Source organism: Heterocephalus glaber, unplaced genomic scaffold, assembly GCF_053883595.1.
Source record: "Heterocephalus glaber isolate CG9 unplaced genomic scaffold, H.glaber_assembly_v1.0 deba00000818, whole genome shotgun sequence".
Taxonomy (NCBI): domain Eukaryota; kingdom Metazoa; phylum Chordata; class Mammalia; order Rodentia; family Bathyergidae; genus Heterocephalus; species Heterocephalus glaber.
Window position 1 is genome coordinate 1268195 of NW_028258164.1, and position 18050 is coordinate 1286244.

Genomic DNA, 18050 nt, shown 5'->3' on the forward strand with positions numbered 1-18050 from the left:
GAAATTCTTTTGATCTTTTCACTGGCTCATCATCTGCTTATCTTCATTCTAGCTTTATAGCTCCTTTTTAATCATTAGAAGGGGCAACTAAAAACATACATTAAAACACCTGGCTGTTTGAACAGATTGAGCGCAATTTCCTACACCCTGAACACTGGGAAGCAATGTTTGGGTGTGAGATCAACCTCCTTTGCTTATTATTATTATCTTGCACTGATGAAAATACTGCTTGGCATAGTGTCCGACCTCGCTTGATTAGAAGCAGGGACTTCACATCTGCTGTGCCTGGTGGACAATATTGGCTCACATGATGTGTGGGCGGGCAGAATAATGTCCTCCACCTCTGAAAACTGCCCATGTCCCACCCGTGGAACCTGTGAATGCAGTGCTTCATGCTGCAAGGGCGACTTCGAAGGTAGAATCGAGTTGACACTGGAGTACGTGAATAGGCCCAACGTTAACACAAGGGTCATCTGAGGAGGGAGGCAGAAGGTCAGAGTCAGGGGAAGGGTAGGACAGAAACGTGGTAGGTGACATGGCCCGTGGCCAAGGATTGCAAGCAGCCTCTGGAAGTTAAGCAGGGTAAGAAAGGGGAGTCTCTCCCAGAGCCAACAGAAAGGAAAGTACCAGCCAGTACCTTCTGTTTAGCTTTCAAGACCTGCTCTGCACCTCTGACTTCCTGGGAACTTTGAGAAGTGTCTGTGTTTGAAGCCACTGAACCCGGGTAACATGTTAAGCAGTAACAGGGAACAGATACAGGGCTCATCTAATGTTCATGTAGAGAATGCACAGACGGGCACCCTGACCCTCTTCCTAGCCCTCTGACCTCTCTCCTCTTTCCCCTGAGCACCAAGGGAAGATTCAGCAGCCCCAGCTCCTAGCTCAGCAACAGCCGACACACTGTAACCCTACCGCACACTGTGTCCCGTTCAGCTAAACATTCTCTATTGCCAACTGGGGCAAGATCCTGGGGCTGGTGCTGTGGGAAATCTTATTGGGCTTATGATTTACTTGAAAAATCTCTAGAACCCCTTGAGAATTAGCAAGGCAATAAGGTAAAACTGCAAGGATGCCTCTGGCTGTTGGCTCCCATCCCCAAGAGGACAGGCCACTCAGTGATGCTTCCCCTTCATTTTCAACTTAATCGGTCAACACGGGGTACTGTACACAACCTTTTAAAAGGTAGGTTTCACATTTTCGCAGCTGTCACCACAGGTGTGACCACCGTGATGCTAAAACGTAGCAAAATGCGCAAAGCTTGCCCTGTAACCTGTATTCAGCCACCAAGCCTCTAGGTGTCGCCACTGCCCAGGTCCTGTGACCAAAGGGTGCCCGGCCCAGTATAGCCAAGCCAGCCAGGCAGTTTCAATTTTTCAAATTATTAGTACCTAGCAAGTGTGTGTGTGTGTTTGCGCGAGCGCGTGTGTGTAAATTACACACCATTGCCATTTTTCAGTTTTATCTTGACTTCAGGTTTTCTCATGTAAAATTCAAACTAAGAGACAGTGATATGTGTGGCTACTTATATTTGGATGTTTTATTCTTTTGTCATATTTTCACATTAGCACTAGGATAGTCTAGATGGTTTTTTTCTCTCTTTTTTTTTTTTTTTTTTTAACTATGAGAGCATTCAATAAAAGTGCACCCATGACTGGAAATGTAGCTCAGTGGTAGAGGATGTGCTTAGTATATGTGAGGCCTCAGGTACAATCTCCAGTAACACACACACACAGAATAAAAAGATTCACCTAGTTTCATAGATATGCGAAAATTGTTTTTTCCATACAAACCATTTCAGTATTTTGCCTTTTACTAGGTTTGTTTGCATTTTTGGAGGCAAGTGTTAAGTTATGTTGGTTTTCAAGGCAAGTAGGAAGCAGCACGCATTGAAGGGGATGTTACTGTTCAGTTGGTGGGTCTTCTCTCAGTTCAGAAAGAATTACAGGGTAGAGAGTCAAAAGAAGACTGAGCAAAAGTATTTATTGTAGAACCAAAGTAGAAAGCAGCCAAGGAAACAGCCCCCAGGCACTTGCACCTGAGACTCTTGACTCGAGGTTTTTATACACACAAGTGAGTACATTTCAGCCAAGTTGAGATCAACCTACAGGGTAACAGTCAGGGGAGTCTGATACAGAAGTGGGCGTGTAGGAGCTCAGGGTATGTAGCAGGTGTACTCTTGTAACCACCACTGTAAACAGCCAATCCACTGAGGCCTTTGTTTACTGGTCATCCAGTCCTTCACTGAATCTTTCCTACTCCCTCTCGGCCTGCTCCGACCCCTGGCCACCCGTCCTGTCTAGAACTCTTCCCACACTCCTCTCTCCTCATGGGCCAGCGTCACTGAGAAACCTTCTCACCCTCCCACGAGTCCCTGCTCCTCCTCAACATTGCCTAATACACATCATGTTGGACAGAGATTGTTTAGATTACTGTGGGGCACCTCTTGCTATCTTCCTGCTTCAGGTGGGTGCATCCAGGTTCTGGAAAGACACTACAGGCTCACTAGTTTGTCACCAATCCTGATCCTCTCTCTTCTAAAATCTGTAACTTATAAATACACAGTGTTTTAAAATAAGAATGCTGGGTAGAAGAATTTTAGAAGGGTTTACAGGAAGGGTGAAACCTGCCTTCCAGTACCACTCTTTTCTGATTTTATGAACAACTTTTCTCCACAGTGCCAAATTCTGAAGATTGATCTATCTTGATTTTAAAATATGTGACCTATTTTTGGAGAAACTATCAGTTCAGCTTTCCCTTTTATGGCAGAATTGGTCCCTTTGCCTTTGTATCCTCATTAATCCATGGCTTGCTCACCACTTCTGCAATTCTTCTTGCCACTCCTTTCCCGAGACTTCCTGTTACTGACTTGTAACTGTATTTACATGTGACTGTTGTTGTAGGTCATATTTCATTGCCTAGGTCGAGATTTACATTAAATAACTGCAAAGAGTATTTTGTTTAAAAATATTCCTTGGCTCTCTCTTTCTTAAGATTTAGTAGAAAATTTGAGACAAATGCCCACAAGATTCATATGTTTTATGCATGTATATACACACATATACATATTAAAATTAGTTTTCTGAATCTTACTTGTAGTCATTTTCCAACAGCTTTGCACATAACCAAAGCTATTGTTAGGCCAAGAACTTTGACTATCATCAAGGATATTATAAGACAAGAGAACATGCTGTTTATCACCCATACACTTGTATTACCCAAGAAAAATACTGAATAGCAGTGAGCTCATATTAGGGATTATATCTAGTAACTGTGAAACCATTATATTTATGTCAGCCTTCTGAAAGCAATTTATATTGATTTGATTGTGGAGCTAGAATTAGTAAGAAGCCCAGATGGTCAGGAATTTCCCTCAATCAGAGGAATAACCAGTTCAGTTAGTGACTGAACTGACTTACCAGTTAAAGGTTAAAAGAAAAGTTCAAGAAAATCAAGATAACAACCAAACTGGAAGAAATGGGTGTCAGGTTTTGGTTTGCTTTCTCCGTAAACCAGCACTAATCCTTCCATGCAGCTCCTGGGGAAATGGGCCCATTTAAGTAGAGACCTCAGACATCTGTAAAAGTCAGACCAGAGGGCTGACTAAAAGGGCCCACAGGTACCCAGCAGAGCCCGCTCACCGACAGCATCTTTGCTATCGGCAGACTTGGTGACATGGACCCTGTGTGAAGTGCTCCCCAGGTCACCTTCGTGCTCACGGTGAAGTTCAGAAAGGTAGTGGTCTCTGAATATCTCCCTGCCACTCCCGACTTGGCAGACTTGCCTTGACACACAGACCCTCAAAGATACTGAGAAAATGAAGTCAGAAAAGAGGCACTGTGGGGTTCAAGCATGAAGCTAATGCAAGACTGGTGATGAATGGCGTGCTCTGAACCATCTTTGGAAACCCATTGCTTTCAAAGGAAAATTACTTTATTTTTTAACTTTAGGCTTCCTTAAATTTAACAAAAGATATATGGCAGGATCACCTACCTAATCACTTCATCACTAGCCACCCTGGACTGAGTCTTGAGATGCATGCCATAGTTGGATTTAACTAGGCTTGTAGGAGCCCACTGACTAGTCTCTGCTTTGTCTTCTGTAACAGGTGAGATCTTTAGGGTGAGTGAATAGGCCAGATGTTAGAGAATTTCTTCAACTTTGTTTTTCTGAGACAGGCTCTATGTAATACAGGCTGGCCTTGAGCTCATTATATAGCCCAGACTGGTCTTGAACTTACAGCGATCCTCCTGCCTCAGGCTCCCAAGTGCTGGGATGACTGTTCAATTTTTTGTCACAGTAGTATACTAAAAAAGACAGCCAGTATCTCTGTCATTTGTACATCAACTGGGATCTTTGAGAGACACATGAAAAGCTCCTGACTCTCAAGTTTCCCTGCATCTGCTGGAGGGGGTAGGCAGCTTGGCCAGCAGCTGTCTGCCCTTCCCCTTGCTTCCCTTTGCTCCCCTTCGCCCCCTAGTGGGTCAGCTCAGTTTGCCTCAGTGCCTCCCTGGCTATCAAACCACCACTCTTCACTCCAACATGAGTGCAGAGGTTGTGCCCTCCCAACTCCCACTGCCTATAATACTGTTGCCATTTTGAAGAAGAGAGGGGGAAGCCTGGAGTGGCTATGATCAGAAAAAGGGAGCTCTGGGCCCCTTATTTGCATACCCAACATTCACAGCAAACTTTGAGCCCAACCCTTCATTGAAACAGCCTGTAGCTGCTACATAAAGAGCACACCCTCGTCAGACCTTGGGTTTCAGACTAGGAGGTATCCTTCCTATGTACTGACCCCCTGTGCTGCAGCACAGGTGCTCCTATAAGCCTGCTTGTGATTTCTTGGGTAGTGTGCATCCCAAAAGTCCTGTAAACCCACTTAGGATTTTGATACTGAGTGTGGACAGAATGGTCATTTCCAAAGAAAAAGGAATAAACACTCAGCTGTTAACACCGAAGAGCCCCAGAGACCAGCAGCAAGTTGTTAACCTATGGTGTCCAGTACAGCTGGCACTGGACAGTGAGAGCTATAGCAGCTGGCAGCAGCAGTGACCATACAGCTGGCTGTGTGAACTACTGGCATCCAGCATTATCCAGCAGTTGTCCACTGGTGACATCAGGACTGCTAGCCGAGTTGTATTTTTTCCGATTCATGATTTCCATCTGAATTGAGGAAAGGAACCCTAGGCTGATTTCTGTTTATTGTTCTAGAATTAAAGAGAGATTATATGGCTAGGCTAAGACCAATGTTTGAAAAATAGCCTAGTGCACATAACTCCGATTATGTGATGCATGAGAAGTAATTCCTATAAACCTTAAGTACACACTTCAGCACATGCTTGTTCCTTGAAATTTCAACACCTTCATAAAACTAGGTATAGAATTACAAGGTAAGGATGATTAGAAGCCTGTGTCACATTCTGAACTTTGCATCTTCCTGTAACATTTGTGACAAGCCACTTATCAGCTTAGTTAATAACAGATTCACTGGTCCCATGGTGAGGTTCTAGATAGGCAATAGCATCGATATCACCTGTGATGGAAATTTTTCCCATAAATCACTTATACTTTGCAAAATGCTGAAAGTCCTTTTGCTCTTAATAAACATAGCTAATTCCAGATGAGAAGTCTCTAAGAGTAAACCTTCACAGATCCTTATAAGACATGTGCCACTCACTGGTTCATGGCATCTTAGTTCCAAATTCTCTCTTCTGTAACCACTCTTTGATAAAGGACAGAATATCCTTAGGCTTTGCTCCTCCACTGTACACATGATATTAAGGTTCCTCAGCAGCGTTGGAAGGACACTTAGGAGACAGCTCTCCTGCCACAGCTGGCTGCAGCATAGTGGTCAGGGGTGGGGGCAGTTCTGCCTCAGCTCCAAGTCCTTGAACATGTGCTGCCCCAGGGACCCTGCACCTTCAGCGCAGCCTGGTGATAACCTTGCCAGCCTTACCCCAGGTCTCCTGTCCACACTGGCCACCCAGCCCTCTGCCAGCACACATGCTGCGCCAGCTGCTGTGGCTCACCGAGCCCTGCCCTGTGCTGGGAAGGTCACCTCCTGTTTGCTCAGCTGACTTCATGCTATCCAGGGACTGCAATCACAACTTCTCCAAGGGGGGGCTGAGGCCAACCTTGCCCAAACTTGTCCTCCCAAGGGTACTATCCCACACCTCTAGCACAAAATATGGCTTCCTTATATCCAACAGACACTCCCCTATCAGAGGTTAGCAATTCCTTTTGTTTCACTTCCCCAATTTAAATCACTGTGTGATATTTACCTCCTAATTGGTCTGACTAATGCAACATATTTCAAACTTAAGAACTGGTAACTGTCTTTAGAAAAGAAGATGTAAGGAGTCAAAGTTCTAGTGGTATAGTAGGACTAGACTTTTGAGTAGATGGCTATCATATATTTAAATATCAAACAGACTAGTGAACACAAGCTAATAAACCATATATTACATCTGACTGTAGAATTAGCTTTTATGATATATTTATTGTATACAAATAAAAAGAGGACATACACGTAATTTCTTAGTACAAAGCCGGCCCAAACCAAATAAAATACACCCAAAAAGGAGCTTTGAAAGTATTAAACCCTAAATATTTATGTTCACATGTTAAGTTACAAAGAATAACATACTTTCTTCTTCCACAGTATCATGCAAACATAACACTTGGTAATCAGCAAACTCCTTGGAATAAGGCAAGAACTGATCTGTTTTTTAAAAAATAATATATATGGGCTTAAAGTGGTGATTGTTATTATGCCTTTATTAAAAGAGAAGAGTTTATTTTCTCTTTTTTCAGGTGTTCACCAAATTAAAGGTACAAAGGAAAAACTAACTTTTTAGCACAGATTCTCAGGCTTTGGCTGGGAAAATTATTTGAGGATTCTTTTCTCAATCATGAACCATGCAAAGGTTGCTGCTAATCCAATCAGCAAAAAATTAGAATGTGAATTATATCAAAAATTTCACCCAATAAAGAGCCACTTGCATGAGGTTGACTAATTAAGCAGTTCTCTGTAATGGGGAGAACGTTGGATTAAACAGATCTATCTTCACCAAAATCTAAAATCCATGCATTGCTAAACTGATGCATTTTGGAGAGACAGCTGTCTTCTAAGGTGGACACCATCTGCCTCCAAATTCTTCTATCACCGACTTGTCATTTTGCTTGCATCTAACTGCTTCCAGCAATACCTCTAGCCTCACAGCAGATGGAACTGTTTACACTTTGGGGGGCTCTAGGAAAGCTGCCCCTAGAGAATGGGTCCCCTGGAACAGCTTTCCTCAGTGAGCTGTGATCGGGAAGTGGAAGTGGTTGCTTGTTGTCCTTCAGAGTCGTTCCGAAGTCTGAATGTTACAGTTATTTTGGCTGCTAAGTTGGTAACTCCTGAAATTGTTATTGGGCTACCTTGTTACTGGGCTAGAAAACCTGTCAGTATTCAGTTTCTCATTTATGACTGGCATGTAGGATAATAAGTATTATCAGGTAGGTGAAACAAGACATCCAGTAAGGGAAGTTGCAGCTGCCACCATCCTTCTGCCTCCCAGCCTGTGGTCCTCACTTCTGCTACCCTTACTTGTTAGGTGGGAGTGGCCAGGAGCATCATGTTGAAAGTGGTTCACCACAAAGACAGGAGAGTGAGGAAGGGGAACAGAGTCAATGCCAGAGTCTATCAGCCCTGGTACTGATCTCAGAGTGAGTCACTGTGCCAACTGTGGGATCTCCAGACCCCAAATCTGTATTTCAGCTTAGTGTTATAACACATACCAAGAGTGGACTGGCAGGGAGAAAAATGAGAGAACTTTTAGTTTAATATCAAGAAACAAAATAATATTTATTTTGGTCAAGTTGTCTCACCATCCCCAAAAGCTAAATGCTATTCAGCTGTGATTATTCATTAGTGTGACAAAGAGTGAGAGCCAGAGCAACAGGATTGGTTACTGCATGAAACACAGAAGCCTGGCACCTCTTGGACTCTCAAGAATGCTTCAACCACTCCCTTATTTCATGGAAGAATCCCAAACAGAAAAACAAAAACAAAAAATTCCTCTCCTTAATGAATACTGCTACTGTCAATTTTTTAAGGATAAAAGCGATATGGGTTTCTCCCCAAAATTATTTTTTCTAGGACAACAGCTAAAAGAAATGGTTAGCAATTCTGGGCAAGGAAAGGAATAATTTTTCAATTATATGTACAACCTTCTGTTTTAATCTTTGGTAATGAGACCAGAAAGAAACTTTTTAAAGGCAGATTATCCACACATTCTTATGAGCTCAAATGAGTATTATACATATAGAGAAATCTAGGACTAAAACCTATTAATATTCATCACTGTCCTGCAGATTACAGATGGTATCAGTGTGGTTCATTAAATCCCCTTTAAAAAAATAAAAATGTCACTGTGCCTTTGTTCACAGATATAGGCCAATGTAACAGGGGACATCAGAGAGTAGACATATAGAGATGTCACATAGTGTGACTACCTGCAACATTACGTTAATTCTGTTTTTCTAGGCAAAAAGAACCTCTTCTTTCACCACAAAAATCCTTCAAGCCAGCTGGGCAGAAAGGAAAGTGAGAAAAGCATTTATCTTGGCAACAGTATTAGAAAATTATGTTCCCAAAGATGTTCATATTTCCCTTCAGTATTACAAATGAACGAAAGAGAGATTTTGCCAAAAACTAAAAAAAAATTTTAAAGTTATCTATTTCTCTAGTGTAAATTCAAGTAAAGTGGTTGGTTAGAATAGTATTATTCATTAGAAATATAATGCAAGTCATATATGTCATTTAAAATTCTCTAGGGACATTTAAAAAAAGGAAAAAGTAAAAATTTTTAATATTTAACTCCATATATCGAAAGTAATATATTTCAATATATAATCAATATAAAAACTATTAAAGAGGTATTTTATAATCTTTCCACTAAATCTGCAAAATCCGGAATATAAAATACAAATTCAATCTGGTTCACTTTAATGCTGAAGAGCCACATGTGGATTGGTGGTACCATGCTGGACAGTGCTGTGCTAGGCTGGAGCTCCCGTCTGTCACAAGGTGAAGACAGCTGCACTGGAGCTTTTTCAGGGGAGAGCTTGGTCATAAGTAAGTGTATCATTACAGGACCAAAAGTGGTACACATCAGCAGGCTCACAGAAAGGTCGAAATCTTTGTTCCAGTCATTATAAAAAAAATCAAGTTGCCATTTAATATACTTTTAAATATCAGTGTTCTCCATCTATTAAAGACATTTTCAGAGTTAGGAGAAAGTTCGGGCAGGAAAATGACTCTTGTTCTTCTACCCCCAGTCAGTTCACGAGCGAGTGAATGCACTGCTGCCACAACACACTAGGTTATGGTCGGCACAAGACAGACCAGCCTCATTCAACTTAAGGACTGTTTAATTAGAAGCAAAGGTTCAATACTCTCTCTTGAGACTTAGAGAAATAATTGTTTAATGTTCTTTTAAGTATATCATTTTGCCTCACTGTTATAGGGCCATTTTGCGTTGACATACTAAGGAAATATGTATCTATAAACATGAAGTCTATATAAATATTTCCTTTTGGTGAAATCCTGAAGCAGAAAACTAAATTGTAACATGAATGACATTAATTTCCTGCCAAATATCGGCAACTGATGAGCCTTAAAAGGGCCTCAAAGAAGGAACCCTCCGAAAGCAGAGTCCCAAAGCACCTCTCAGCTAACATGCTGAGAGTTGAAAATCAGTGGCTGCAAAAACACAAAATGAATGCACTTAACTTTATGCAAATGGAATAAAGACTTACGTGCTTTTCATATTTCTGGAAATAGCTTCAGAAGATTTTTCTACTTTTTTTTTTGGTACCGGAGATTGAACTCAGGTGCTTGTGCTTGTGCAGCAGGCAGCGAAACCACTGAGCTAAATCCCCGGCCCAATTTTTCTACTTCTAATCTGGTTTCTCCTTAACAGTTAAATCTTGGGATCTGGGCAGAGTGCATACTCCGCATGTGCAAGATCATAGGTTTTGATCATAGGTTTGATCCCCAATGCTGCAATAAATAAGTGCATGCGTACATACATAAATATGTAAAAATAAGAAAATAAGTATTAAATTAGTATTGACCAATAGGGAAGCATAAATACATTTTAAACATTAATAACTAAAAACACAAAATTGAATAGGGAAAAAGGTAAAAGAAGAGGGATTTCCAAGAAGACTTAGGACTTTCCACAATAAACATGCTCAACATACTACTAATAAAAATATACCCAAAGAAACCACAGTAAGATACCATTTTATATCCCTCAGCTTAGGCAGCAATTTTACTCTGGTTATCCCAAAGGTTGGCTGGGATCCAGAGCTCTGGAAATGGTAGCATAGTGGTAGGAACATAATCTGACCCTATCTATTAAAGCTGATGTGCTTATATTGTCCAACCCGACAGTTCTCTTCAAGGTATACACCCACTTCTGTGCACCAGACATCACAGAAAAGAATTTTCACAGCATCATTTCAAACCGCATGCAGTTCAATAACCAACAACTGGAGAAGGGAAAAATTATGATACATTCATACAATGGAAAAATACTTAGCAGTGAAAACTCCCACTGTTATGAACATAAAAAGGAAGGGACAAGAAATCCAGTTTAACTGCATTTATTATTATTTAAGTGTACATATATGGAAGCAGAATGATAAACGACAGGAAGGCTACAGTCAACACAAATACAAGACAGGACTCCCTTGATCAGACAGGTAGGGAGATGGTTTGGGGAAGAGCACAGTGCCTCACAGGAAAGGCATAAGGTGGGCGGCAGGCACACAGGGGTTTGTTTATTACTCCTTATACTTTATATTTATGTATAAATAAATATAATGCACATGAATGCATTTGTAATATTGTTTTAAAAAATGGGATGGTTTCAACAACAACAGCAACACAAAGATGGCAGGCATTGTTTGAGATGACACACCTCAGCCCTGAGTGCTAGAATTGAACTCTGTCACCGAGCAGTTGTGCTGCTGCTTCTGTACCTGCTTCCCTCATCCTCAGGTGGAGGTGACTGTCCTGCCCTGACAGGACCCATCACATCCCAAGGGCTCCACACATGGACGGTAAGGATGACCAAACTAGCCTGACAGGCATTTCCAGACCTAGGAAAACTGGAAATCTGGGTCACAAGCAGGCAGTGATCACTTTGCTTTTCTGGGTTAATGATTTAGTGTATTTCTGCAAATGTACAGTTTGTCTCCTTTGAACCTTTCCTCTACCCTCTCCTCTGAGGGTTTAAGGTTTGAAATTGCACAGTGATGAGATCACCCTCAACACTCCCTTTAAAAAATGTTTTCTTCTGCTTCCAGAGGTAGTGGCTTCCTCACAGGGAATCCACCAGAGGAGTCCGCCCACCTGACCTTGTTTCTGCAAGCAACAGGGGACCACTCCACCAGCTAGGCTCATGCCAACCATCAGCCCCTGCAGCCTCAGCCCTGGCGCTGTCTGGATGGCTCCCAATAGGCATGCGCAGTCCTCAAAGGGCACATAATCCACCTGCGTTTTTACCAAGGAATCTGCAGCTTTCACGTGGGGGATTCATGCAGGGAAGCAGACCAACCAAACAGAAAAGAGTTCAGGTGAACCAAAACGAGAACTAGGGACGGTCTGAGAAATGGGAGGGAACAGAAACTCCATTTTCAGAATGTGTGTTTTCTGGAATTTATTCCCCTTTAATGCTGAACATAAAATCTGAGATTTTACCAATGCCTTTAGAGACAAACACGTACAAATGAAAATCTAAAAACAATAATTATGCAGACTGAAGTGGATCCTGACATTTAAGAGAAGCTGTTAAACAAAAGGAATTTCTACAAAAAGCAAAACCCTGTAATAAAATCAAACAAAACGAAACAAAACAGGAATACCTTTGGTATCTTTCAATAATCAAAGACAAAAACAAGTTGACCTCATTATTAAATTCATATAATATAAAAAAATCTATGTATGAGTGTTGAATTAAATCTATAAAACAGAAACAAATCTACAATATGTTAGAGCCTAGGGGCAAAATATCTTTTCTTCCTTTTGATTTTAATAAAATAAAGAATTTGAAAAAAAAAAACCCAAGTATTTTCCTAATTTTCTTGTCTGTATACATCCTGCAGGATGGCACTCTATATTTTATCTAATTTTAAAATGGCATGATTTGATGTTTAGTATCACACGTCCTTTGTCCCAAAAAGCTTACTATAGAAAATTAAAATTCTCCCTGGAAATGCCCTTGCTATTGTGTCTATGCCTGGAAATCCACTTCTTTCCTAGGTTTTTAAGACTCTGATTATCAAAATCTAAATAAAGGCAGCTAGTTAAAGGGAACAAGAAAATCATTATTTCATGCTTGGAATTCAGCTGGTAGAAGAATACAAGGAAGGACAGGGCAGGTCCCCGAGGACGATGCTGTGGGACTCCGTGCGGCCTGGCCACCGTGGTAAATGCCACACACCATGGATCTCGCCCATCAGAACAAACACAGTAAGCCCTGAATGCTGTTCTCTTGTATTCCTTTGCTGATCCAAAAACAAACAAAAAATTGTGGTAAGAGGATGTCATGTAAAAGTTGTAGTAGTTTAGCACTGCTATCCATCTAGTATGTTTAATATAATCACACTAGGTATACTGTGGTTAATTCAAAGTACTTAGACAAATCTGGGTTGCTTTCTCTGTCTAACAAGGATGGTATTGATCCTGCGGCCCCAGAACTTGCACAGCTTCAATCTTACAAAATTGGTCCTTGGCACTCACTGGTAAGAACAGAATAAATGCAAGGTGGGTAATTATTAATAGCAATGTTTTAAATTTCTGCATCTTAAAAAGAAATTCTAAGTGTTATTAGAAGACTCACATACTCAAACATAATACCCCGTCAGAAAAAAAAAAAAACCAAACATTCCTGGGTAGTCCCTGGGATTTATCAAATGGAATTTGACCTGGATCTTGTTTTGACACCAGCTAATCAGGAACATCCATGATTTGACAAAAACTTTCCTAGCAGAGAAAGTTGTGGATCGTGCATCTATTCTAGTTGAGAAGAACTCACCATGGCTCTTCTGATTGTAGTCCTGTAGTCTCAGGGGTTTCAGCTCTAGCGTTCAAAAAGTTCTACAGAACACTCCACAGCTAGCAAGGCATGAAGCAGGAGACGGGGGCTTTAATTCATTTCCTCTTTCAATTTCTCATAAATTTCCTTCTTGCAATCATAATGAAAGGTCTAGCATAGGATGCCTGGAACAGTTGAGTATTATAGTCAACCCTCTGAGAGTTGATGCTAGTCAAGGCTGTTCCCATGTTTGGCAATTTCAAACTCTAAAAAACACAGGGACACAGAAAAGTAGTCTCTGCCCAATGAAGTAGACACGTCCAGTGTTTATCAGCACCCACTGCAGTGGGAGGAGAGATTTGCTTGTCAAGTACAATTCAGAGCTACTTTCTAAACAGCCCTTTCCTCTTACATGCTGCTCTGGATACCCACTCTAGTAGAGTGGAACAAGAATGTGTATCTGTATTACTCAGAAAAGTCCAAGGCTGTGTACTGGAAAAAAATATAAGCAAGGTAGAAGAACAGTGAAAAGTAACACAGGAAGAAATTTTTAATTGTACACCAATATTGGTATCTTTTAATATGCCTCATCAAGGGTTCATAAAGTATATTTAACTGAGATTTTGCCTTTCTCAAAAAAAATAGAATCCCTTCACAAAATAGAACAAGCAGCTGTTAGGGGAGCTGCATTTTAAAAATATATGTGCACTTATGTATATATAAATCGCTACAGCTGAAATTCCCTTCAGTTACTAATCTGGCAGTTTTCCTATAAATTTACTCTCTAATTTGTGCACCTCTTAAAATAAGTCTTTCAAGCAGTCTTGTGTGTTTAGGTGAAACTTTCCCCTTGAAAGAGATAAAGAAGAATATATTTTCCAAAATAGCAATTATTTTCATCTCTGTAACCTGGTGGGAATCATATAATATTACAACAGTGATTTCTGAAAACACATGTAGGAGTTTAGAGGATTCATGGGGGTAAGAGTTTCCAATAAAAAAAAAAGTCTGGAGCAGCTTTTTCAATAGATGTGAAGACAAAGCACTGGAAGAGTGGCATTTGTGGTTCTGCAGCGAAAGTCTTCAAAGGCCTTTTGCAATCAGCATAGATTTCTTTTCTTTCTCATTCAGATTATAACAGCCTGGCAGACAATGTCAAGGATGTGATCCAGGAAGCTCACAGAGAAGTGAGTGTATACAATACTGTTATCTGCTACAACAAAGGGCAGATCCAGTATTTTCTCTCTGATGGTGCCCCTGCTTATATATCAGTTATTAAAAGAAGCATACCTATAACGGGTAACAGTACTTTCAGGCAAGGTAACTGCAGGGCAATCTGAAAATAAGAAAAAAACCCCCCAAAAAACCCCCACCCAAACCCACCACAGTTCTGATTTGGTTTAAAGCAATCATGCAATCCCCTTACACCCACATCTTCCAAACACCTTTTCCATGGCAAGCAAAGTTACTGATGGTGCATGTGGCTTTTGTCACAGTGATGCATTAGGTAAGCAGGTGTATGCTGATACCAGGAGGTGTTGTTCCAAATGCATCTCCGTCACATCACCTCCCACTTTTCCCCTCTAGGGTTCTGCCTGTCAAAAGAAAAAAGGCACCAGTTATTGGACTGCACTGCATTGACAAGAAAAATTTCCCTTGGCAGTGACTTTTTAAATGTCAGGAACATACATGTTGGAAATCATAATATATCACCCTTATATGATTAATAAGAGCACATCCTGGGTTTTAGGATCAGAGCTCAGATTTACATCATACCCATCCAACCTATCAAATATTACAGTTTTTAACAGTCTGCTGTTGCTCTCAGAAAGGTACCAGCTCATGCGTAGGTGAGTGTTACCACAATGAGGAGGCCAGCAGAGGTTCGGGTTAATGGTAACCCTAAGCGACGGACAGCACTGGTGTGGACATGCCTGTTAATAACCAATCACCAAACTGCTATACCTGGCACAGGAGGCTCTGTGACCCACTCCAGCTCTGCCTGGCCAATGTGCAGGTTTGCCTTCTGTTACACATTTTGAATATCACTGCTAAATGACAGGGACCTGGAAGCAGAAATCTCTACAACAGGCTCTACTTGGAGAGTACTAAAAACAAATGTGATGAGTGTCTACCTGAAAAGTATTTCTGAGAAGGCCTCCTTTGCTCAGGGTTAGGTATGTACCAAGATGGGGCAACCAGCCTGGATCCAGGCACTCATGAAGGAAAGTGCTCCCCTGACCCTGGAGTTTCCACATCTTCCACCCTCAAGAAATGTGGGCAGTCTTTTAAATATTAGCAATGCATTTACTTTTTACTTTCAAAAATTCTGTGCTGGTGAAACAATATAAATACACGCAGACCAAGCGTGGCCTGCAGGCCACCATTGGAGACCTGCCTCTTTCTTCTGTCTTGTCTACTTTGGGGAGCAGCCCAGACCCAGCCTACTCTAGGTTCCTTTCTCCCTGTGACTGCGGGGCCATGAATGTTCCTCTCTTTCTGTGCAGAAGAATTGCAGATTCTCATGACGTCCTTCTGTGTGGGCTTTCCAGCCTTGTCCTTCATGTACTTCTACTACAGCAGGAGGAGGAGGAGGATGGGGGCTTCATCCTCTAGGACATTAAATCTGTGAAAGCTCAGTCAAAGCCTTAGATGATCAACTATATAATGAATTATTACGGAGGTACAAAAGTAAGTCACAGAAAGGGGAAAAGGCAGAATTGTTCTTATAGATATTTTCACTTTTCTCATGTAAAGATGAAATGAGTTGCTATTACCTTCAAGGCCCATAAGAGTTCATGAGCATGAGCAGCACACTGCACCATGGACCTCTGCTCTGGCCCCAAGTGCTGCAGCCCAGGATAGATGATGATTCAAGCACCTGAAAGTGGTGAGCTTGGTGGGTGCGCATGCTCTGGCCCTTCTGACCTCTGGAATGGTCCACTGAAATCAAGCCAACTTCATGGCACCAACTCATGTGAGCACAATTCATGTTAGAATGCATACTTTATAAATCTATAGATTTCTTGAATAATTCTAGAGAATAAATTGTTTTAAAAAAGTGGCTAGCCATATGCTGAAGGTTGAACTTAGACCCATATCTCTCTCCATACACTAAACTAAAATCAAAATGGATCAAAAATCTCAACATTAGAATAGAAACACATAATTTGTTGGAAGAAAAAATAGGCAAAACTCTCTAAGACACAGGTGTATTCAAGGACTTTCCGAATAAAAGCCTGGTTGCACAAGAAATAATACCAAGAATCAACAAATGGGATCTCAGATTAAATTAAAAAGTTTTTGCATATCAAAGGAAACCACCAACAAAGTGAAGAGACAAGCTACAGAATGGGAAAATTTTTTTGTCAGCTATTTCTCAGACAAAGGACTAACACCTAGGGTTGGGGATTTAGTTCAGTGGCACCGTGCCTGCCTCAAAAGCACAAGGTCCTGAGTTTGATCCCTGGTACCAGTAAAATAAAATAAAATAAAATAAAATAAAATATTTTAATTAAAAAAAGGACTAACATCTAGAACACATAAGGAGCTCAAAAAAACCTTAGACCCCCACCACCACCACATTTAAAGACTCAATCAAAAGATGGAGATCTGAAATGAATAGACACTTCTAAGATGAAGAAATACAATTGGCCAATAAATACACGGAAAAATGTTCAACATCTCTGGCCATTCGAGAAATGCAAATTAGAACAAACCTGAGACTCCATCTCACTCCCGAAAGAATGTCTACCATCAAGAAATCAACCAATAACAAATGCTGGCAAGGATGTGGGGAGAAAAGAACCCTTCTTTATTGCTGGTGGGAGTGTAAACTGATACAACCGTTATGAAAGTCAGTATAGAGATTCCTCAAAAAACCAAAACTAGAAATTCCATTTGGCCAGCTATTTCCTTTTGGAGTATCTTTTCTAGAGTTAAAAACATTATACCATAGTGATATATGTATACTTATGTTTATAGCAGCACAAATCATAATAGCTCAATCTTGGAATCAACCTATATGCCCATCAACAGATGAATGGATAAAGAAAATGTGATACCGACACACAGTGGAATACTACTCTGCCATTAAGATAAACTTGAGGCATTTGTAGGAAAATGGATGCACCTTGAGACCACAATGTTAAGTAAAGTAAATCAGACACACAAACTTGTATATTGTAATAGTTTCCCTTATATAAAAAATTTAATAGGAAAGAGGAGAGAAAAAAAGAGAGAGAAAAAAGTAATTATATTTTAAGTATTTTTTGTTGTCAGTCTCTGGCTTCATTAATATGGTGTGAGAGCTCACATCAGACAATGTATACTTCTTTAGATATGTTAATGTTTATGATTATTAATGTTTATTGTTGTTCTGAGCATGGCCTATTTTGAAAGAAAAAAAAATTCCCAGAATAGGAAAATTTATGAAGACAGAGAGTAGCTCAGTGGGTTACCTCAATTTAGGGAGGAGGGATTGAGAAATGAGGACTGGTAGGTAGAGTGTTTTGATTTGGGATGGCGAAAATGACCTAAATTTGATTGTGGTCACTGTCAACTCTGTCAATGTACTGGAGTCTATTGAATCTTACCTTTTAAGTTTGCAAACTGTGTAGTATACAGATTTTTGGCTAATAAAGTTGTATTAAAAAATAAAATTTATAAAACAGCACAAAAAATAAAATGGAAATTACTAAATTTACTATTAAAAACAAAAAAAATTAGATAGATACATATACAAATATAGACATATAACATTATTCTAGTCACTACTTTTTGATAGCCAGTCAATCCAGAACTTAGTGATATAAAACATCTTTTAAAATTATGGTTAGGCGTTCAGACTGGACACAACAAAACTGTCTTGGTGATACAAGTCATTCATGGGAACTTATTTTTGCGTTTACAGAAATTTAAATCTGAGGAAATGGCATGAATTTACAGGGAAAAGCTTCAATT

At 40.4% G+C, this 18050-nt stretch overlaps 1 protein-coding gene across 2 annotated transcripts in view; it reads right to left on the minus strand.

Annotated features, from left to right (window-relative positions):
* Sh3bgrl2 (SH3 domain binding glutamate rich protein like 2) overlaps window positions 1-18050 on the minus strand; it is a 105098-nt gene that overhangs the window by 32332 nt on the left and 54716 nt on the right. The window contains exon 4 of one of the 2 annotated variants that reach the window (XM_004863977.4): window positions 11697-14683. The exons of the other annotated variant lie outside the window; for it this stretch is intronic. Within the exon in view, the coding sequence (XP_004864034.3) occupies window positions 14672-14683 (12 nt within the window). The 3' untranslated portion in view covers window positions 11697-14671. Of the gene's footprint in view, window positions 1-11696; window positions 14684-18050 lie in introns of those variants that run through there. 2 annotated transcript variants of the gene reach the window in all.